Genomic DNA, 24,229 nt, shown 5'->3' with positions numbered 1-24,229 from the left:
TGAAAAACGGGCACCTAGCTTCTCCATAAACACATCCAATGGAAGGAAAACCATCACCTCCTGAGGCAGCTTATTCTGCTGATGAATACTTCTTTTTCTTAGATTTTTCCTTATAAGTCTCCAACAGTTTCTTTGCAACTCCCACCTATTGCTCCTAGTTAGGACCTCTAGAACTACACAGAACCAGCCCCAATCTTTCTTCCAGGTAAAAAGGCCTTCAAATACAAAGGGTTTTGTACCAGTAGGCATTCCATTAAGGCCCCACCCAGTTCTGTAATTCTCCTCCTGGCCAAAAATCCTCAGTTTCTTCAACCAATCCTTTAATAGCACAGACCTGTTTGAGGTCCTTTACTATCCCAGCTGCCCTCCCCTGGACACTCTCAGGCATGCAGGAACAAAAATGAGACACGATTATTTATTCCAGATGGTCTGACAATGACAGAAGTCAGTGGGACAATTATCTTATTCCAAACCTCTTAATACACTTCAAAATCTCATTAGATTTCTTGGCTTTGCCATAACCCAATGTTGACTCACAGTAAGTCCATCAAAAACCACACCCACACCTTCACATAAGCCACTATCTAATGATGTTAACACTCATCTTTTATTTGTGAAGCTGACTTTTTGAACCCAAGCTAAAGACAGTATTTCCCTATTATTACTTTTCATCTTATTGGGTTCACTCAATGTTCTAGCCTGTCAAAATTTCTTTCTGCATTTCCTAACTCTATTACCCATCGGATTTGTATCACATGTAAGTCTGATAAGTAAGTGTAAGGGTAAATAAAGTGAGACTTTTTGTTGTCTTTTGTTTGAGTGCTTTTCAGCAGTAAGGCAATCAAGTGCTTTTGAGTCTTGCCTTTGATTCAATCAAGTCTTTGATGACCTGCTTAAGTTGTGGGAAGGCCTAGGTCACATGGGTTTGAGACCCATGGTTGTGATGCCCTCTGATCCTAAAGAGGTATGTATATATACTCTGAGGTTGGCATTTTGCTCACTCACTGGAAGAGTGTCCTGTGATTTGACCAGATGAGACTCTGGGCAGCTATTAAGGAGCCCCCGGGCTTTGAAAACCCAGATGTTGGTGCTTCTCTCTCTAGTAACTGTATCTATTGCCATAGTCAGAAGTTTAGAAGCCCTTTCTGCTGATGTGATATTTTGTTCTCTTTATATAATTTCTGCTTGTAATTTGTTTTCTCTAAAGTTCAGGGTGTTGACTTTTTCCACTGAGCTAAGTAAGTGAATGATATAGGTATGTTTAATTAAAGGAAGACTGTTAACCCCTTTAAGTTGCTTTCCTTAGAAAAGCAGATCAAACAACCTGTACTAGTAGCCCTCCTGTGTGCTGTTGTTATTGGCCTTACACAGTCACAGTAGCAGCAAGTAGCACTGTTGTTACCGTAGGCCACTGATGCCTTTATACAAATCACTAACTGAAAGATTCACAAACAGATCCCCAGGACACTGAATGGAAACCTTACAAACCGACATCAAACAACGAACAACTACATTCTGGGTCCAGCTTGTCTGAATCCATCTGATTTTCCTATCATCTAGGCTGCATTATTCACCTTTCCCATAAGAACAGAATGAGAAATGGTTTAATCCAAAGATTTGTGAAAACATAGGTCTGCCATCCCTACAACTCTCATTTACCAATTTAGTAAAATGGAAGTAAGCTTAGTCTGGGTACAGTCTGTTCTTGATGAAGCATTCTCTGATCACTAACCTCCTTTTCTACAATTGTACTTGCCATCTCTTTAATGAAAAGTTTTAAAATTTTGCTAAGAATAGAAGTCAACCTCACCAGCCTAAAGTCTCAGCCTCAACATCCATTCTTTTGGAAACTGTGCAGCTTGGAATAGTCCAAGCAACGTGCTAAGTGCTCTATCTCCTTCCTTACCTCAGAAATTAAGCCCTGTGAGCCACATCAGTTCTGTTCTCTCCTTCTTCACCCAAATCATTCTTGACATTGAGAAAACAGAAGATAACAAACAAGCAGCAATGCCTTCTTCCAGAGGGCAGCTGGTCATCACCGAAGCCAGCAAGCTGGGTGTCCTCTCCTGCTCCAATTCTTCTCTCTCCCAGCACAAACTCCTCTCCCTTTCTCCAGCCTCAGCTGGAGCTCTCCTAACACCATTCTGATGCCACACTGTGCCATACTTTTCCATGTATTCTCATTACCTGTCATTGTTCCATTTTAAAACATCTAAGCTGGCAGGTGAGTTCCTACGTACATCTGCACTAGTCTAACCACCTCAGCCAACCCAAGAATCACACACTCTGAGAACCAGGTCTATGATCTTATAGGGAATTTTTCAACAAATATCATCCTACTCAACATTATGTCCTCAACTTCCCTGGATTTCACATTCCTTCCCATCTGTTACACTTCAGGAAGAGAACCAAGAATAGGCCCTTACCAGAAGTGTACACAACAGGATTCCATAATTAAAAAACCAGCTATCAAGCCATAAATTCATTTGCAAGGACAATATCCCCCCCAATTTTCAAAATGGGGGTCTGAGGGATAAGGGGCTCCAGTGCTGCCACTTTATCACAGCCAGTGTCCAGTGTCTACTGGAGGGATGAGGGAGGGTCAGTTGGCAACCAAGGGGAAAGTTCCCCAACTTCTCTGGCCAGGGAAGTCAGGTCAGGAAAGGATTTGTGTAGCAGACAATCCAGCGCCATATGATAAATTTCAGGGCTAACTGGGCTATTTAATAAATATATATTTAATAATAAGATTTTTGAAGAAAGTCAAAGTACTACTTCAATAGATTTATTAAATTATTGTTCAACTACCATCTCGAAGCATGATTCCCAGTCCCAATGCCTTGTCTTAGCTCCAACCTGCACCACCAAGTGCCTGTTAGACATCTCTGGACGAACTGTGTATCTTCAAGTGAGTACGTCCCAAACAGAACTCATCATCATTCCCCCCCAAAATCTTCTTCCTTCTTCCTTTCTACTGCTGCTCATGGGCACTGCCATTCTCCAACTCAGCTAGACAATCTTACTTGTCAAATTTTGTCATTTCTACATTCACATTTCTCTTTTATGTCCTTTTCTCCTCTTGAACTGCTACTACCCTGATGCAGGCCCTCATAGCCTTCTGATTTACATACCCCTGTCCACTTCATCCTCTACTTGGATGCCAAAGTGACCTCACCAGAGAGCAGGTCTACGTCACCCAGTCCCCCAATCAATAAAACACAGGGACTTCCTTCTTATCACTCCCCAGATTCCATACAAAGTCCTGTTCGGTGTTTAAAGGCCTTGCCGAGTCTCTACTCTCCTCCTACTTTATTCCTCTCCAAAGCTCTAGAAGCTGGCTACACTGGCCACTTTCTGTGCCTCAGATGCCGCATCTCCTGCCTCCAAGCCTCTGCCATGGCAGACCCTGGGGCCTAGAATACTCTCCCCTCCTTGGTTTGTTGGCCATCTTCAAAAATCTGCTCAAATTCAAGGAAGTCTTTCCTCTCACCCTTACAGTTCTTTCCTCTGAGACCACCTACCACTCCCCCTGTACACACTTCTTATGCACAGTTACCTCTATGAGAACATAAGCTGCTTAAGAACTACGTGCCAGGTGCTCTAATAGGGTTGCTCAATTGGTGTTTTTGCCTTCCTTTGCATCCTTAGGCACGGTGCCTAACACATAGTAGGGACTTAATAAATGCTTGCTGATCAGTTTTAATTGCTCTAAGTTCTTCTGTTAGGCATAGAAAAAGCTTCCTTCCTTTGGAATTATTTGAAATTGAGAGGTCATTTGGAGAAAATCAGAAAAGACTATCTTTTGTATCGGAAATTAAAGTTTATCAATATAAATTTTTATTGGACCCATTTCACTGAGAGGACTCCTGGTGAACACTGCTGTCCATACAGGCAGACTGGCCCCTTCTTGCACCCTTAAAGAATCTCAGTGGGCTGCCTGGGTGATTTACAAAAGTGACTTGCCCAGGGCCACAGCCAGCGTGTGCCAGGAATGGGACTCGGACCCAGCTTTTCTTGTCTCCATGGCAGCCTCTCACCACTGTACCAGGCTACATGTTACAAATATACATTTATGCATATATTTCTACTACCAAATTTTCTAACACAATGTTACTTCCTCTTTCAGTGTCTGAGTTGAATCACAGTATCATTGCTAATTACAATATTGTTTTCATCAGAAATTTCTGCCACTCTATCATTTAAAATTAATGCAACAGATTTTACTATGGTGAAGAGGAAAGTATTCTTCTAGCAGAATATATGAATCTAATGTAAATAAATGGGAAAAAAATACACACAACAGAAAACTGCTGCTATTTGCTAAGTAATCCATTTAAGTTCACAATTTTCTGTGACTTGATGTAATATATCTACTGATACCTTGAAAGGTAGTGAAGTATGGGGATAATAAAGTACCTGCCGAGGCCTGCATTTTAAACAAACCAAAGCATGGCTGGCATCACCAACAGCACCTTTTCTCTCTTATTTTTCTTGTTCCTTATATCACAGTAACAATCTGAAAAGAAAAAAAACTAGCTCTGAAGCTGACTGACTCAGGAACTTGTTCTGATGGAATGTGCATAGTGTCCCAAAAGGATAATTAACCTATAATTTTCCCAAAATACCCTATCTTCCCTCCTCCCGCCTACCCCTGCTGAATTCTGAGGAGTAAATAAAAGTGCTTTTTCCCCTCCTTCACTTAATCTCTTACCACGGCAGCTTACCATTGTCAAAAGTAAGAGCCCTAATCAATCCCTGAAGGCCTGCTAAGACTGGGAGCTGCCACCTCAAATAAAATCCTATGTAAGAGGTTATCAATATCTTTTTGAGATTCTATTCAAACAGAAAACCTAGAATGTTGGCACCAACACACCCACTGATTTAGGAGCCAAACCATTTATTAAAGACGCCTCTCTTTTGGCAACATCCATTAACATCTGATGAGCTGTCCCATCCATTAATCATCACCCCCTTCCTCCGCTGGTGACTTTCTAATAGACTAGTTCCCCTCGTCCCTAAATATGAAGCAGTCTTTGGACAGAGAGCCACAACACCCACCAGCTCAACTCCCAGACAGCCATTCGTGGAGCCACCCAGAGTGCTTCCAAGCCCATCTCCCATGCAGGTCTCCCTTCAGTCTTCACTGTGTAAATGCAACAGCATTCTTAAAAAGTTCCCTGGTTGTTTGGCTACTGTGGGAATTCACACACCAACAGCTAAAAAGGATTCTGTACCAAAAAGGTTCCACTGATTTAAAAAAATAAAAAATACTCTCATGTTAAAAAACCCAAATATTATAGTTTCAGAGTGTTTAGTTACTGCAACAGAGATACATTTATGAAGAACAGGGTTTACCTTTTTTAGATACCATCCTTTTTTAAAAACTACCTAACACCTCCACCTCCTCCCTCCCCCACCTTAACACCAAATTGCTATTTCATGTCAACGAAAACAATATCACAATGGACACCTTCTACGTGCTGTAGCAACAGAGCTCCACTGTAGAAGTTTGGTCACAAGGCAGACATGCTGATCGCCAGGGAGGTTCTACCAGGATTGTGGGCTTTTAAATCGATTCCAGCATAAACGCAGACAAGATCATGGTGATTCCTGAGTTAGGGGCCTCCCCCACCACTCACTTTCCTAACTAAACTAATCTAACTGAACTAAACCAAGACCAGATATCAAAATCTGGACATCTGGACAACCTAAAAAGGCCTCTCAGATGCCATACTAATGGAGTTCAACACTTTTTCCACAAATATTTAATATTGAAGAAAGGAACCCCAACCATCCACACAACCTACATTCCAACTTACTTGGCCTGTCATGATCACAGAATATAAACTCCTTAATAAAACTGCAATGAACAAAGCAATGACTAGTCAACATTTAAAGAGAAATAATTTTTTTTTTAATGCTTCAGAGTACACCATGTTCTTCTCCTTAAGGGAACAGTGTGGTCAAGAAAGAACTAAACTAGGATACAACGTCCTGAAGGAAGATTATCAAAAAGATCTTCAAAGAAATGCTAGCTGTGTCCCAGCAGTAATGAGCTGGTGCTTTATGATGACCTGAACTTTGAAAAACAAAGTTTAAATTCATCTCTTGGTAACATTATTTCCTTATCTATTTACACTAGAAGACCACGGAACTAGAATTGAAGCCTTAATTTTTTTTTCAAGGGAAAAGAGAAAGTTTATTAGGGATTCACCACAATGGGCTGTCTTAAGAAATCCCCCCACCTTCTGACACCTGTTTCCACAAGCGGGCCAGATTCAACCTACTGAATTAGATTGAATCTGTGAAGCCTTAATTTTAATACTCATTAAAATGCTGAAGGACAGAAAGACAGTTTCCTCAAACAAAAATGATGAGGTCTAGTCAGCATACACATCCCACCTAAACTTGCTCCACCACCAAAAGACCCATTTTGGTAAGCAAAGAAAAAGAATGTATCTAAGAGTCTGGTTTTACCTTTACCTGAGGTTCTCCCTGGAGAAACAGAGCCACGACTTTTTCTTGTACGATTTGACTGCTGGGGTGTTGGTGACCGACGGGTTTTTGGCGGTGGGCTTGCTGGCGGAGATGGCCGATGCCTTCGCCGTGGAGGGCTTGAAGACGGAGAGAGTCTACGAGTTTTTCTAGGGGGGCTGGAGATTCTTTTGGGTGGCTTCTTTGGAGGTGACCGGGAACGGGACGAAGATGATGACGAGCTGCTGCCAGAGAGAGATGCCGACGAGCGCCGCCTTCTGTGGACCAACGGACATTCACTAATTTTTAACCACGATGATTAAAGTACCAGCTTTTCAGGTATGTTTTGTATAAAAAGGCAGTTTCTCATTTTCTGATTTTTGAGTTTATGTAGCCAAGCACATCAAAAAAATTTTAAGTGGAAAATCAAACTCTACATAACCTAAGTCAGGAAACAGCTATTTCTGGTATTAACAGAAAAAAAAAAGGCAACAGTTTTTGCTCCAATAAAAGTTACAAAAATCACAGAGTCCAATGCTTTGTAACATTTCTGTGTCCCTTGGAATGACGTTAGTGTTTGAGTTTGCAGACATAATTTAAGTGGCAAAGCTTTCCATTGGGAGAACATTCAATTTTACCGAACCTTTAAGGTTGCACTTCAAGAACAGCTGTGCATGAGTGGTTTTATTTGCAATGCTGAACATCTCTAAAGTCAGGATATTTAACCAATCTGAGCAATTTGTTTCATGAAGAAGGAAGAATCAGGAATTCCTTTTAGCTACATAAACGTCTAAGCTGGGGCCTCCTGAATTCTCGAATTCTCGACAAAATTTGTGTTAAGTTCTGTTGCAATTATGTGTACCTGCAGAATCCACCTTTGACGGCAGAATTCTTGAGAACCTGAAAAAAAGAAACCCTACCTTAAGTGGGAGGGAAATACCGGCTGGAGGGAATCTTACACAACGTGCAAAATACTTTGATTGAAAATTGGCTCAGAAAGCGCAACAAAGAAACACGCTGTTTGCAAAACTCTGACGTGAGAAGTAGCTGTTTCCATGGGATCTTCCAGCTAGAAAACCCCAGAGCCATCTCTCGCCCAATGAGGAATGGTGAATTTTGGAAAATTCTGTTCAACCATGTTCACGCGTGACAGAAAAGCACAGCCACATTGATCAGTGATACATGAGAAAGAGTGCTAGCAAGGCCAGGGGCCAGAGCACCTGAGTCTACCACCACCTACCTGCTCTCTGACCTCTGGCATGGGCAGCTAGGTGGTACAGCAGTAGATAGAGGGCCAGGTCTGGAGTCAGAAAGATTCATCTCCAAGTTCAAATCTTGCCTCAGACACATACTAGCTGTGTGACCCTGGGCAAGTCACTTAACCGTTTGCCTAGGTTTTCTCATCTGTAAAATGAGCTAGAGCAGGACACGGCAAACCACTCCACTAACTTTGCCAAGAAAACCCCAAATAGGGTTAGACACAATTGAAACAAAATAACAAAAAGTCATTTAACATCCCTAGTCCTCAAGCCTTCTTTTTCTATAAAATAAGGGAAACTTTTCAGGTTTCTTACTAACATAAATAGCCCATCAGTTGTGATCAGCTCCTAAGTCACTGCTAATAACAAAGTCAATCTTTTTCTACCTATTCAACCCAAAAGAGAGTATTTTTGCATTCTGAGTGTTCTTAAAACCTGTGTATTACTAAAACCATTAATTGGAAATATCTATAAATAGCAGGAAGTAACATGATTTAAATGTTAAGGATTTTTTATTTTAGTCATAATGTCTAGTTATAAAAATCTAACACTAAGAGCATAGTTTAGTCCTCAGGCTAATCCAGTACATATTAGACTGCCCTTCAACACGCACTTAAACTATAAGGTTGCTTTGTTTAGTCATTTCAGTCATATATGATTCTCCATGACTCCATTTGGGGTTTTCTTGGCAAGGATGCTGGAGTAGTTTGCCATTTCCTTTTCCAGTTCATTTTACAGATGAGGAACCTGAGGAAAACAGGGTTAAGTGACTTGCCCAGGGTCACACAGCTAGTGTCTGAAGCCAAATTTGAACTCAGGCAGGTGAGTCTTCCTGATTCTAGGCCCAGCACTCTATCCACTGCATCACCCACCTTCCCTATTAAACTGTAATAATGGCAACTCAATTCACAGTATTTTAGTTTGCGAAGTGTTCATATACATTCTCATTTGAGATTCACAATCCCACCAGTGAGGTACTATAATACGCCTTCTTAGTCCCTATTTTACAGATGAGGAAATCAAGGCCAAAATAAGTGAAAGTATTTTTCCCTGGTCACCTGGTCAGCAGCAGGCCAGGACCCCAAGTCCAGCCAAGCGTAGAACTCTGCCCACTGAGGAACACAGCGTCCCAGGTAGAGCAGCCCAGGCCACTCACACACAACTCCACGGTGCTGAAGCTAACATTTCTAGTTTGTTTGCTGAAATGAACAAATCTAAACTCTCTCCTTTTTTATAATCTCATGAGGATTCAAGTAAAAATCAACTAGAGGAAAGGTCAATCAGACCATTATTATCAGTTTTATTTCTTAGCCTTTTAAAACATCTGGTCAGTCTTGCAAACAGCTACTTGTCAGAAACAAGAGAATTGTAGTCATTATGACTGAGGACAACAGATTTCACCGAACTTATTTACTCTTGGTGTCTCCAAGCACAGTAGTAGAGGAGGTAGCTCAGAAAAATTGGTGACTTGTGACATTTAGATGCCTACTTGCTAACCTGGCCCACCATGTCCTTTGAAGGCCAGCAGCTTACAACCGTTTTGAGACACACTCCTCTACCTTAGTGGACAGCCTCCAGTCCTCCTATCAAGTATATGATGGAATGAAATAGCTTTATATGCTAACTGGCTATTCTCTGAGAATGCCGATGCCCCTCAAATATTTTGAGCTTCCCAATAAAGCCGCTCACCGTCTCACAGGAGATCGACTTCTTCTATGCCTTGGTGGAGGAGGCATTCGTCTTGGAGGGGTTCTTCTTCGAGGAGATGGCCGCCTTCTTGGACTTGGTCGCCTTCTAGGCGAATATGACCTACCATTAACAGAATGATTATCAGTTCACAGTCACAAGGAATTAAAGGTTCACAAAACCCCCAACCTCTACTATACAAAATCTAGATGGATTATGACAAGTAGCACTTTTAAATGATACTTTATATTTCTAGGGACCAAAGTGTTTTTTGTTTTGTTTTTTTTTTTTTTACTTAAAGCTGCTGTAGTGAAATGATCCTTTGTAATCCTCAAAGTTAATTATTTCAACCTCTAGGGTGGACATGTTATTATAGCCTTAATTTTTCACATTCTAATTTAAGAACTTAACAGATGATGGAGCTCAAGTTACAAAACTCACCTTGATCGTGTTCTATGACGCCGCCTAGGTCGAGTATGAGAAGGGGACCGGGAACGTGTTCGTGACCTCGATTTGGATCGTGATCGAGACCTCGGGCGGGTTTTTTCCTTTTCTTTTTCCTTTTTTGAATTTTTTTCTGGTGAAGGTTCCTTCGGTTCTGGTATAGGTTCAGGTTTGGGAGCTTTCAGAATGTCACTGTATAGAAACAAGATGTTCATTTTTTTTCTATTTATTAATTATGTAAAACGAGGCATTAAAATCCTTCCAGAAAAGATTTGTGTAACTGGTGGAAATGCCTTCCTAGCTCTAAAAATCAATGTACCATGTGACCAATAGGTATATAACATTGATAATACGATTATTAATTACAATGGAACTTCATAAACATTCAACTAAAGCTTTCTAGAGTACTTGCCTAGTAGAGGTTGCCTCTTGTATTGAGGGTTCCTTAGCCTTTACTGAAGGTTCCGGAAGTTCTGGGATCTCTTCTTTCTTTTCTGGAGCAGGGGAGGGGCTTCGGCTCTTGGTTCTATGACGGGGAGATCTAGAATGACTTCGCTTTCTCTCTCGTCTGACAGGGGAGGCACGTCTTCTAGGGGAAGGAGATCTGGACTTGCGTCTAGGACAAAAGCAATTTTTATTTCAGGTCTTTGTCCAAAATAGGAGTGGAAAGATTTTTTGTTGGTTTAATAAAAGAGGGCATTGACTGTTCATAATTAAGAAATATCACATGGAAATTAGACCTTCTATTTTTTCCCACTGGCTGAGGGGTAACAAGAAAGCCAAAAAGGGACAAAAAAAGAAGTTTAATTAATTATTGAAAATGTCAGTTATAGATAATTTAGGTCTCTAGTCTTAAAGGCAAAAAGGGCCAAGCTGTTATATTTACTTTCTCATTATTCCAGGAGACAAAAAGCCTGCATAAATAAAACTCCACAGAAGTGCATCTCAGAGGAAAAGTAAAGTTTAAATATAAAACATTAGATTCAGTCCTACAAATAAATCAAGCTAAAGGCAAAATTTTAGTCATTAGATAGTCAGCTCAAATCCCTGCAAACAGAGTAACCTACATTGATTAGACTGTGACCTCCTTGAGAGCAGGAACGGGACTAGCCTTTTTTGTTCTCAGAGCTTACACACAGTAGACAGTTAATATTTATTAAATGACTGTATTCCTAATGAGTATAACTTAAGTTCTATGATCAAAAGTCATCACTAAAGTGAAGGGAAACAATGAATTATTTCAATTTCAGAGTGTGAAAATCTTGTTTTTAAAGGCAGTGTTCATTAGGAAGCCTTTTTCCCATTCAAACTGAAGAAGACTAGGGTACTTACTTGTGAACTAATAGTGAAGTGCCTGATGACAGGTGCCTTTAAATTAGAAGCACTGCTTATGGTGAAGCTTTGCTTCACCTATAAATAGGTTTTAGCGTTAAATACTTAAGTGAAAGGGATTAGGTACTTAGCATCTCCCTACTTTTATAAACTGGAGGGGGTGGGAGGAATGAGAACCCTCAGAATACAAAAGTCTACTCGAATCCTCACCTTTCTCCATAAATGAAGTAGAAACAGGCCTGAAATAAAAATGGAGCCTACCAAGAATCCAATTTGAAAGGAAGAATACAGAAATGAGTATCTTAAGTCTAATTTCAGTACAAAAATCTGTGATGGGAAAAGGTTTCTGATGAAAAGAGAATGACAAAATAATGAGGGAGCAGAGAGAGAGAAATGAATCAGAATGTTTTGTTACTTTGTTTTTTTAAATATGAATTAACTTGTACCTTTCAAAACCCTGAATTTTTATAATCTGTGGGTCATGGGTTATTACTTAAACATTATTTAATGCTAGACAAATGAGTTTTGTAAGACAAAAAGATTAAGATGGAATAATTAATAATCTTATTTAAAAACCACAAACAACAAACCAAATTAAGCCAGGCTGCTTATCATATCCAAGTCCTTTACAGAACCAGGAGGACAGTCCTCAATTGTACCTTCTTGGGCTTCTGGATCGCTCCCTTTTCTCTCTGCTGCTCTCCTTTTCTTCTTTGTCCCTCTTATCTTTGTCTTCATCTTGTTTCTTCATAGATGCCAGTTTTTCTTGTTCAATCTTTAAACAATCAGTTCAAGGGATAATCAGATTTGAACATTTAAAAATTAACAAGCATGTAATTTAAAAACCACTTTTTTAAAACCACACTTGAAGAGTACAAATATTACTATGACTATTTTTCTATTTCTTGTCTATAAAAGCAATACATCTTTTGATTTTGAATTTGCTCTATAATTTTCCAGCTGCTATGTTTGTAAAATCAGAGTTAAAAAATGCGCACTCTACGTCAGAGTTGTGAGGAAGGCACTTTATAAACCTAAAGAACTCCAGAAATATGATTTATTGCTTTGCATCTTCCTGAATGTTTACAATGGGCTCAATGAATGCTTGCTAGACAAATGAATGTACAGACCGACCCTTCACTTTTGAAACGAGTTAGAGAACAGCTATTCTGTTCTTCAAGTTGGTTTAGTTTTAAAAAAAAAACCAAAAAGGTTGACATGCTCATTAATGAGCGCATTATACTACCTGGTCTCTACAGTGCCACCCAGCTCCAAGGCCTGTGGTTATTGTTATGATCAGAATTGTTACTGGGACCTGGCATTGAACTGGGAGTCAGGAATCCTGACTCAGATGAGCTGTGTGACCCTGGGTAGATATTAAGGGGAACTGTTCTGTGAAATCTGCATTCAGTCAAAGGGCCTCACTTGACAACCAAGTGTGGCCTCTAGGCTGCAGGTTCCCCACTCCAGTCTAGACCATAGCAGATTTACGTGGCATTATTCCATTTAAAAAATGATTTAGGGGCAGCTAGGTGGCACAGTCAGTACAGCACCGGCCCTGGAGTCAGGAGGACCTGAGTTCAAATCTGACCTCAGACACTTGACACACTAGCTGTGTGACCTTGGGCAAGTCACTTAACCCCAATTGCCCTGCCTTCCCCCTCCTCCAAAATAAATAAAAAAATAAAAATAAAAAATGATTTAAAATCCATCACCTAATTTGATCTTCCTAACAAACAACTCTGTGAAGTACAGAAAGGTAGTAACTAATTATTCAGCACTTTTTTACAAAGCACTTTCCACAGAACAAGCCCAGGAAAGAAAATTTACTCCAATTTAACAGATAAAGACACTCAACTATCATGTATCATACATTTAGGGCTGGAAGGAACCTTAGAGGTCACCTAGTCCAATCCGCTCCTCTTCCAGATGAGGAAAGTGAGTTTACACGAGCTACCAAGGTCACATAGGTACTGAGTGGCAGACTGGCACTGACACCTGGGGCCAGTCACCAATCCTCTCACCCATAAAAGGAGGAGGGGACTGTCTGAGGTCCCTTTTGACTCTAGATCAGTGTGTGAACAAGGATCCCCTCTAATAACGGCCAGCATTTAGACAGTACTGTAAGCTTTGCCAAGTGTTTCACATGTTCACTCATCAGATCCTCAGAACCACCCTGTAAGAGGTCATTATTATAGACAGGTCAAAGGACTTGCCCAGGGTCACAAAGCTGATAACCTGTGTCTGAAATTGGATTCTAATCTGTTACGTTTTCCTGAGTCCACGTCCAGCGTTCTACCACTGAGCTACCTAGCTGCCCCTACAACGTAGGGTCATCTTACTTCTACTTAGAGATCTTTAGCGAAGGGAAACGATCTTCTGAGTAAGCCTATTCCACCTTGGCATAACTCAAATTGTTATAAAGTTTTATTTTTTCCTTAGATCAAGCCTCTGTAACATCTGCTCATTGTTCCTACTTCTACTCCACATCACACTGTATGACTGAATCATAATGAAGCTTAGAGTTCATTAAAATGTCCAGATTGTTTGGAAGAATTACCTAACCTCATTTTCTACCCCCGTCCCATACTGGGAAAGATAAATTTTTGAAATGTATTCATCTTATTAGCGGAACATTCAAGATCTTTCCGGATCCTGTTACCCAATATATTATACCTTGTTCTAGTTATATATCAGCAGCAAATTTTGACAAGCACATCACCTATAGTTTTAACCAAGACACTAACAGGTGAAGTCACGAGAAGCTGGCCTGCTACAACCACCATATTCAACCACAAAGATCCTGAGGGTATGCCACCACAGAATGCTCTAAGTTGGTGTTGACCTGTTAATGACTCTTTGGGTATGGTCAGCCAATCACGTCTGAATTCATTTAACTATACCATTAACTATTCCAATCATCACTTCACAAACACTATGAGATGTTGCCAAATTAATGCTTCACTAAAATAAAGCTACACTATACCTGAATCGTGTACTCTATCACTGATTACAGAATTACTAGAATCTAGGAAGACTTAACTATGTTCACATCATGCACTAGGGAAAACAGAGAACCTGAGTGTGGGTCACAGAGCTATTACCAGGTGTCCATTCACGAAATGCCACAGTAACAAATATACCTTCTGTAGACTGAATTGTTCTCACACAGAAATAAAGTATTATTTTTTAAATGTAGATACTATAAAATAACAATCAATTTAACAGTGTGACTGATTTCATAGTAGCTTTTTCATTATGTAGTTTCTCAATCAAAGGATACTGCTAGTATGACTATTATGTGAGAGTCAGACAAATTTAAACAGGTTGGGATTTTCTGACTGAAACTGAATGTTCGAACACAGGGCATACACAAAGAGTCTACTGATTTTGACAGGATCAGCCAGGAATGCTATAAAAATCCAGAGTGGTCACCTGTCTTTGTTTTATTTCCTCCTTCTTCAGTTCCAAGAAAGCAGAAGGGATCCCAGCAATGTTTTCCTGTGCACTCAACAAAAGGGGCCACAGCTCTCCCATAAATTCTCTAGCATTTTTTCCATTCAAGAACCCAGTCAGGTTAATCTGCATCATTTTGGAATCTGGATTCTGGAAAGAGATACGACAGGAAGAAAAGCAGGTTACTTGGAAAAAACCCTAAAACTCACTAAAATTAGTTTAAAAACAAGTCTACCATAGGGGCTAAGATACATATACACTCAAAACTATTTTTTAAAAAATTTTCCCTACCGATTTTCCAGCATTATAAACTCTAGCACACATTACCAATTTCTCTCTTGCTCTCTTTACCAAAAACTTCAGAGCAGCCTGTTAATCCTTTGTGGATTTTTTTGGACTGTGTAGCTGTTCTTGGGCCTTGAATTTATTAACACAACAACCATCAACAACCAACTGCTACAAATTCTTTCATAATTCCTAGAGAAAATATTTCCTTGGTTCCCTCTGCTTGGAAAATTTGCTTTAATGTAATCTGGAAAATGTGCAGAAATAGTACACTTATCTAACTGATATGTGGCTTTCTGCAAAGTACTTTATGTTCTCTTATGAAAGTTAACAAATATTTATGCATGCATTTTCTTACTGTCTCTCCAAGACTAGACTGAAAGTCTGACTTCTACTATACAAGAAAAATCTATAGTAACAATGTCTCAATCCCATTCTGTACTGTCCACAAAGGGCTAAGAGGTCAAGAGGGCTCTTAAATGCTCAATGTGTTGGTCAAGCAACAAGGTCCGTATAACAAGCACAGCTCAATAGCACAAAGCAAGTACAGATCCCAGGTGTCTTCAGTTTCTTCTTGGAACCTTGGGGGGGTTTGGAATCGCCAAGTCCCCTGTAGAGAAAGATGTTCCCTTGGCTTGCTTCCGACTCCCTACTGCAACTCAACCACCTTGAGTTTAATGTTATATCATTTATCTAAATTGCAAAAGACGAACAAGCAATAATGAGTACACAACCACAAAAAAAGAAAAGATCGTTTTTTTTAAAAAAAGTTCTAAACGTTAATCTCATGCTCAGTATAAAGGGAATTACCCCAGGTATTTTAGGCTTTAATGCACTAGTATAAAAATCAGCAAAGCATTTTCGTCAAATAAAATCTATTTCTAATCAACTACTTTTTTTTTTTTAAATACAATGCACTCCCAAGTTCTTGGGTTTTTCCCTAAGCAAAGTGTATAAACTTCTAAAAGGAAGTACTTTTACAAATTAAACATTTATAACAAAACATATTCTGAATTATTTTAAAAACAAATACCTCATCAGTTGAATGCCAACTGTTCTGTCAAAGCACAAGGGCGAACTCTTTGGAAAAAGAATTATTTTAAAGTACATTCACATGAGAATATGTTTGCCAATAGAACATATGGTACATCTTACTGTCCCTTGCGTGCAGTGGCATTAGTGGCAAACTATCTTAACAATTAAAAAAAATCACCACCTCAGATTAGCTTGGATGGATATGGAGGAACAATTGCACTGTCGGGGGTCTAACAATGCTGCTAATTTATTTCGGTCTGAAGCTAAACTTAAAGGTAACATCAACGAAAAACATACACCTGGATGTAATCTATCAAGGCCTAGCTGACATGCAGCTCTATGTGAGAGTCAAATATACGGCTCTTGATTTTTCTCAATTAACAACAGCATCCAACCAATGCAGAATTGCCCCTCATGCTTCACATCCAACTGTCTACATTAGAATAGCCTCAAAGAGCAGTGTAAAGCTTTACCCAATTGCTCTTTCCTCTGTGCTTTGTTTTTGTTGTTCGGCCACTTTACACAACTCACCTCCAGCACACACTGCATCATCAAGGGAGTTGGGTCAGAGCGACATTGGGACACTCACTCTGCTGTGACCTAATAAGGTGATGGTGCTATACTTCAGACGCAAGGAATAACTTCCATTTTGGTTCAGGCCTTTTAAATCATAAATCACATCATCATTAGAAAATTGCTGTCAAAGTAACTTAACATGTAACAGCAAAATTACAAACAGTAAGTTTGATTTTTTTCACCTGTGTATTTTTCAAAACTATGCACCTTCACTAAACTTCCAGCCGTAACAGCTGTTTACAAAGTGAATTTCTTTTCACAACAAACATTGTAACAAAGCCCTAATTGTATCATTTGTATTCCATAGAGAAATTCACAGTTTCCATAGATTTCACAAAATTATACACATTCAGAAACAACAGCCACTTCTATTATCATTACCTTCACTTCCAGCTGGTTGAATATGAATTCAATTACTACATCATCCTCAAATCCAAGAATTTCTGTTACTCGTTTTGTAATCCAAGGCTTAATCACCTCCAAATTTACTTTGCCCATGTCTACCTGTTGAGGAAAGCCAACAAGTATTAAGGGGACCATTCACAAAGACTCTTCATACACAAGGATAGCAGTCTGGTTTGGCACGATTTTTTGCTTGGGGGGGGGGGGGGCGCGTGCGGAGGTGGCAGAGCAACAGATATGATGCTGTGTCTCTTAGAAATGAAGACAGTTAGTATTGTGAAATGTGCACTGCTTGGACCTGAATTCTGGCTATGCTACTTACAGGGAGTGTTTGTGTGTGACAGTAAATTACCTATCTCTTTCATCCTCAATTTTCTTATCTACAAAGTGAGGATTAGACTAGATCAAGAATTCTTAATTTGGAGTCTAAGAAAAGATTTTGGGTGGAAGGAAGAGTGTCAGTAAACTGGGGGGATGGGGAAGATCTATTATTTTCACTAAACTCTAACTAAAATTTAGCATTTCCTTCAACGAATTAAAAACATGATTCTGAGAAGAGGTCCATAGGCTTTACCAGACTGCCAAAGGTGTCCATGACACAAAAGGTTAAAAACCTCAGGACTAGATAACATCTAAGATTCTTCCCACCCTGACTTCTATGTTCCTATTAGAGTTAGCAACAAAATTTAATAGCGATGGGCTGATCTTCCTTACCTATAAAATGATGAGACAAATTGTACACATAATTGAGGTCTTATGTTCATTTTAAGGTATAATATAAAAACATGAGCTAATTGCTACAGAGTGCATCGAGGACAGTCAGTGAATGTTTCTATGTGTATTCTTTTTATACTGCTTAAGGCATTAATCAATATGCCTACCTTTTTTTCTAGACATTCTGCAAACTTCAACTGCTTCAGTAGCTTCTTCTGTTTATTGCTGAAACGATTGTCCTGTTCCGCACTTGTTCCCTGTGAGGAAAGAACACATCTTAACTAGAATACAAAAATGACATTCCCACCCCTGACAATTAATGCTTGACTTAGCCTTTTTATTCAAAGGGTCAGTGAATAAATAGAACCACAGACTATTTACAGGTGCACAACGTGCCCCCTGCATGGTTTCACCCTCTTCTGAAAACTCCATTACCATGCTTGCCAAATGATTATGGGACAGCACTGGCAAACTATAAAACACACAGAACATTCCAATGGGAAGTACAAAGAGTAATTAAAAAAAAAAAACCCAAACGAAAAACTATGCTATTTATTGCTTTCACTCACTGTGAAAAAGATTAGATCAGATTCTACAATCCCAAAAACTGGATTGAAAACTACACTGGCATAATTAATATCCTCATTTTCAGCTCATCACACGGAAAAATAAAACAAGTGTATACCTCAGTTGAGGGAGATGTCACAAAAACTGCCTTTTCAGGATTACAGTTTGCATGATTCAAATTTACTCCACTTTGATTACAAACACTAACAGGTTATAATGTGAAATTCACAGATCAGACACCTGACCTTCATGGAATAGACTAACAGCTACTGTTTATTAGCAGCAAACCTATTTCCTTAAAGCAAAACTAAAAAAAAATAAAAAAATAACAAACTCCTCAATTCAGGCCAGCAATAGTCCTAACATGCAGCTCTAGATAGCAATTCAGAAAACTTCACTACATTAAAAACAAGGAAAAACTACAAACTACTTTAGTAAAAATATTCAGATATCTGTTAAGTTAAATACTGCCATACATGCAATATTTGCCAAAAGGTAGACTGTTGGCAAAGTGCTTCAAATGCCTTAAATTATTTAATAGCTTAGGGTTCACTGTGCAGAGCTAGCTTTTGTAGTTGGGGCAATAGTTTAAGTAATAGATTACTACTCCACCTTTTCCATGTTTTCACCAATACCTATACCTGAAACAAACAGCATTTTTAACTTTAGCATCAAACATTTTGCCTTTTTTCTGCTGGACTATCCTTTATAAATCAAAACTGAAGGTTCATTTGTTTTTCTTACTTTCCAATCATTAGCTTGGTACTACTGACTATTGAATACTTTTTGTAAAGTAGTTTGTTGTCTTTCCCTTAAGAGAGCTAGAGCACAAAAGTCACTGATTTCTCAATCACTACAATTTATTCACCAACTTACTTTAAAATATAAAGGTGGACCAAATGAAGTGGCAAATTATCCAAATCTAGTATCTTGAATTAATGTTTAATGCAATTTATTTGGTATGTCATTTACATCAATTCTAAAAGAAAAAGTCCACTTGAACATTCTGCAAAGCATTACAAAGTCTTCCAGAGACTTATGTGAGTTCTAAAGTCCTCACTGTTTAAGCTGGGACAAGATGTAGGCTCAACCCCACCTTCTCAACCAGTTAGTTGAATTACAAAATTGTAAGGTAGATAAAGGTCTTCTGAGGACCGTAATAACTGAAATGCAGTGAGGTATAGTGGGGAGATAAGGGAAGAAGCATTTATGGTGCTTCTATGCCCCCTTTTACGAGCATTATTTCATTTGATCCTCACAACAACCTCTGTGGTAGGTGCTATTATCATCAGCACTTCTCGGTTGAGGAAACTGAGGCAGACAGGTGAACTGCCTTGCCGAGGTCACAGAGCTAGACAGCGTCTGAGGCCAGATGTGACCTCTGGCCTTCCCGAATGCAGGCCGGCGCTATGTACTACGAGCTGCCTGCACAGAGGCTGGTATCAGGGCTTGAAGTCCAAAGCCTCGGGTTCAAACCCACGCACCGCCACCTGCTGTGTGACCTTGGGCAAGTTACTGCCTCTCGGAGCCTCGTCCCCCTCGCCTGTAAATCGGCGATAAGACTATGTGCTCGGGGCCTCTCGGACCCTGGAGATCACTCTGACCTGGGAAACCAGCTGGCACGGTCCAGAACTTCTTTTCCGCACTAAACAAGCCGGGCGCTCTTTGCGCCCGTCCCACTCGGGTGACCCAAACTACGACCAACTTGCTAGTAAGCCCTCTTTGCCGCCTCCAAAGTTTTCCACCGCCCGGGTCCTCCCCCTCGCTTCCTCCGCTCGGCGCGGGCCGGGACGCGGGCAGCGTGCGGCTCGCTGCCCCGGAGCCCCGCGGGCGGAACAGTACCACAGCCCCCTGGGTCCCTCCGCCAAAGAGGAAGGCCCGGGACGCGCAGTCCGGGCGAGCGCCAAAGGCGGAAGCTGCCGCCGGCGAAACCCCTGGCGGGGCCCGGCTCGGCCGAGCAACCCTGGTCCGCCGGCCCTAGCGGGAGGGAGCGTCGCCCGAGTTCCTCTCCCTTGCCGGGGGCCCCGAGCCGCTCCTCCACCAGGGGTACTGACCGAGAGCCCCCGGCCCCCATGCACGCTGCCGCCCCAGGGCCCGCGGCCCGCTCCCGCGCCCGGCTGGCAAGGGAGGCAGGGCCATAACGCGCGCCCCCGCCGCCATCTTCCCCCCCGCCGCCCCGGCCGTGCCGGAGCCGAGCCGGGGAAGGCGAGCGGGACGGTGCGCAGGAGCGGCCCGGGCCCGTGGCGCGGCTGGCGGGGCGCCGCAGGCCCGCCTCCGCTCCGTTCGGCTCCCGCCGCTTCGCCTCGCCCGCCCCCTGTACCCCAACCTGGGGCCATCCCGCTCAGGCTCCGCCGGCCCTTCCCGCCGGGCTCGGTCCCGCCTGGCCCAGTCCCCGGCGCCTCCGACTTACGCGGAAGAATCCCGCGTCCATCTTGCTGCCTCGCACGGCGATCGCTCCCTATCCCACAGTGCACCGCGCCGCCACTGTCGACGCCGACGCCGACGGAAGGCGGGCCTGGGGAAAGGAAACCCGAGCTCCAGGGCGCGCGCGCTGAAGGACCGCCCGCCCCCCCACCCCACCCCCGCTTCCGGGCCTGCCCGGCTGGCAAGCTCCCTTTCCGTCGGCGTTTCCGGGTCAGCTCGGCGACGCGCGAGGGAGCCAGTAGAGAAGAGGCTCGCGACCAATGGGAAGGACGGACTTCGGAGCTCCGCCCCTTTCTTTCCGCTTCTCTAGGAGAGGAAAGACGAATTTTTTTTCTGTTAGTAGCACGTGACGGTCCTCGCTAGCGACTTCGCTCTTAGCTGAAGGGCCCGTCCGCCGACCCGTAGGCGAAAGCCGTGACCATTCTGGACGTGTAATGTAGAGAAAGATTGGACCGGACGGCTTTCGTCTGGGGAACGTCAGCAGTTAGGAAGCCGGCGGTTGAGAGAACTACTCTTAATTGGGTCCTCCTGCTTCCCACCTCTACCGTTCCACCTAAATAAATGAGTGGAAGAAGCAACACGCCTCGTATTTTCTCGAGACTTCCGGGCCACGAGGCTGGGGGCGTGTCTGGCGAAGCCGCGTTTTCTCTCCCCCAACTCCTGTTAGCCTCCCTACGGAAGCCGGGCAGGGTTGGTTTTTCCACCCGCGCAGACTCCAGGTGGTTAGCATTCTCCTGCTCTGGACCCGGCTGCGTAGTATTATGTATGTCCTGAAGCTTTACTTGCTCGAGTACATACGGAATCCTTGCCCGGAGATTGGAAACTCCTCGAGGGCAAGAATTCATTTAGTTTGTCCAGCGCTGTGTCTGACACACAGTAGGCACTTAAATGCTTTTTGGATTGGACTGAAGCCCCCAAGGGGGAAAAAAACCCCAAAACTTTTTGTAAAGCATGTCCTCTGAGGAAGAAGTTGCCTAGTAGGATGCCTGGTACATAGTAGGTCCATAATAAACGCTTATTGGTTGGTTGAGATCAGAGACCCAGGAGGGCTCAGGATGGTCTTAAAAAAAACTCCCAACGTCAGCTGGGACAGATAATGCTTTAGGGCTCCGAGTTTGGGGAGGGTATTAATACGCTGGGGAGCTAAGATCTGTTTAAACGAGATAAAAGGATAGCAAACCTGCCCACCCTGGGGGATGTCCCATCAGTGCACAATCCGATGGGTTTTCCCAACCAAGAGACCCACGAAAAGTTCTTTATACTTTTAGGATGGGGGGTGAGGTGTAGTATAAAGTAACTTCCTGGTCATGAGGACCCCCCTCCCCCACCCCGTGGTCCTTGGCAATCCAAACAAGAAAAATCACTTCTGGCGGTTTTGCCCTTCACGGCATGAATCCCAATAGAAGGGGGCAAGGTCATTAGAAGCTGAGATCCAGTTTAAGCTAGGTTCCTTGACTAGATAAAATCTCTGGGTGGGGGACTTAGGGTGTGGTTCAGCTCAACCTAATCTGGAGTATGAATGTCACGACTTTACGGAAATTCTGACCTACAAGGTAGGTCCATAATTTAGTAGGTCCCTCTTTAAGGGAGTGGCGGGTAACATCGGATAGTAACAATTTTGTGTCAGCTCCATGGAGCAATAAGCATCTGTTAAATTCACACTGGCTAGTCCCTACAGATAACAAGGGAGGGCCATCATGATAGGATCGTAGTCTCGGTGGGATAGGAGAATTGAATCCTAACACGTTCCCCTGAAATTTATTCAAATGCACCCAGTAGTCAAATGGATCTCGATGACATGGACATTCCTTATAAGTATGCAGACTGCAACTCAGCAGAGCTTCTGCACTGTGCCATTCTCACCCATGTCCTTCCGCAAGTTTCCCACAGGGGTCTTCCACGTGTGCTGGCGCCTTCCTGGTTTTCTCTTAGAATGAGAATTGCAGTAGAACACAGGGGCTATCCATTCAGTTATCTCTACTAGAAACCACTTGATCGGTGGAACTGATATTTTATTAAATATTTACAGCCTATTTTCTTTCCTAATTGTACACCTTGTTGTCATCGTATCCTGCAGTTCTTATTTGCACGTGTTGCGGATCAAATGCGATAATATCTATAAAACACTTAGCGTGATGCTTAATAAATGCTGCCACCTTCCCCCTTTACCCTCTGTAGTCTGCTCATCCTCAACCATACCACATCTCTCCATCGTCCTCCTGATACCGATTGTTAATTCCCCACTCCTCATCTCAGGTTACCTGGATCTGTGCTTCTTAAACTGTGGCTCTTGACCCCACATGGGGTCCTAGATCTAGGTCCTCAATGCTTTCTGCCACTATCTTCTCCATCTCTGTCTCAAGTGAAGAGGTTTTGTAAAAAACTGGGACAATTAACTCGTCTCATAGAGTTTTCATTTATGATTCCTTGAAATATAGGTGTGAAAAACTAGGTTTAGATTAAGTCCGTTGGGATTTAAATGCAGCTACTTGACTATACCTTCAAACCCAATTCACTCTGGCTCTCACTGATTGGCCAACAATAGGTCCCAACCCAAGCCCTACTTAGCGGTCATTGTTTGGGCCCCATGGCTCAGAGTGAATATAAATAGTGATTTTTTGTTTCTTCCCCTCCCAGGTTGATTTTTTTTTGTTTGTTTAGGTAAAAGAGGCCATTCCTTGGCTCATTTCTTACCTAGCCTTAATCACTGAATGGTCCTTGTCTCTGTCAAAGTGGGAACTTTGACAGAGTGAGAAGTACCTTAGCTTAAAAAGGCCAAGGTCTCTCACTGCATCCTGGGCCATCTCCAGTCATCCTGATCTGTATCTTGCCACTGGACCCAGATGGCTCTGGAGGAAAAAGTGAGGCTTGTGACTCTGCATAGCCCTTCGTCACTTAAATCCAGGTCACTTGCATGTTGTGTCATCACCTTCCTGAGGTCACGGTCCTCTCTGAGAATGAAGGACAAACAATAATCCAGGTCTTGCCTCTCTATACTGTTTCACTTCTTGATCTCATCAGCTCCCATAGATTCAATTATGATCTTAATGATTCTCATTTAGTTCTACTTATCCACCCCTAACCTCTCTGCTGATCTCCAGTCTTGCCAATTATTGGACATCTCAAATCAGATGTCCTATAGAAATTTTAAACTCAAAATATCCAACACTGAATTTATCATCCTTCCCCTAGAATTTGTAAAACTTCATTATTGTCCTCCCAGGCCCACAATCCAGGGGTGTCATCCCAGGCTCCTCACTCTCTCATCCCCCATATCCAATCTGTTGTGAAGGCCTGTCGATTTTGTGTTTGCAGCATCTCTTTGTGTGCCCCCTTATCTCCTTTGACACTTATACTAGCCCAGTGCAGGCCTCATGTGTCACCTCATACCTGGACTCTTACAATCACCTGCACAGAATGCTCTCTAGTTCCTAGCTTCCCTGGCTTCCTATTTATCCTGTGTATATAGACTAACTCACTCATTAATTCTTCAGCTGCTACGTGTTCCACGACTCATAGCCATACAACAATGGAAGAATACTGGTATTTAAAAGATGGACCTTTATTCCTAGAAG

General features: G+C 42.0%; 1 protein-coding gene across 13 annotated transcripts in view; it reads right to left on the bottom strand.

Moving 5' to 3' along the window:
- The window catches only part of SRRM1 (serine and arginine repetitive matrix 1), a 36,698-nt gene extending 15,969 nt beyond the window's left edge, over positions 1 to 20,729 (bottom strand). For 7 of the 13 annotated variants that reach the window (XM_036742914.1, XM_036742920.1, XM_036742922.1 and 4 more), the window contains exons 1-9: positions 20,641 to 20,729; positions 17,831 to 17,920; positions 16,929 to 17,051; positions 14,631 to 14,801; positions 11,855 to 11,970; positions 10,276 to 10,479; positions 9,861 to 10,055; positions 9,423 to 9,542; positions 6,478 to 6,752 (exon numbers count right to left, since the gene is read on the bottom strand). In XM_036742914.1, coding sequence (XP_036598809.1) covers positions 6,478 to 6,752; positions 9,423 to 9,542; positions 9,861 to 10,055; positions 10,276 to 10,479; positions 11,855 to 11,970; positions 14,631 to 14,801; positions 16,929 to 17,051; positions 17,831 to 17,920; positions 20,641 to 20,661 — 1,315 coding nt within the window. In that variant the 5' untranslated portion in view covers positions 20,662 to 20,729. Of the gene's footprint in view, positions 1 to 6,477; positions 6,753 to 9,422; positions 9,543 to 9,860; positions 10,056 to 10,275; positions 10,480 to 11,854; positions 11,971 to 14,630; positions 16,632 to 16,928; positions 17,052 to 17,830; positions 17,921 to 20,640 lie in introns of all 13 variants that reach the window. The other 6 variants (XM_036742916.1, XM_036742923.1, XM_036742925.1 and 3 more) reach the window with 2 other exon arrangements.
- Positions 20,730 to 24,229: the final 3,500 nt, after the last annotated feature.

Source organism: Trichosurus vulpecula, chromosome 2, assembly GCF_011100635.1.
Source record: "Trichosurus vulpecula isolate mTriVul1 chromosome 2, mTriVul1.pri, whole genome shotgun sequence".
Taxonomy (NCBI): domain Eukaryota; kingdom Metazoa; phylum Chordata; class Mammalia; order Diprotodontia; family Phalangeridae; genus Trichosurus; species Trichosurus vulpecula.
Note: the sequence above shows the minus strand (reverse complement) of the source record. Positions and strands in the feature narration are given on the sequence as shown.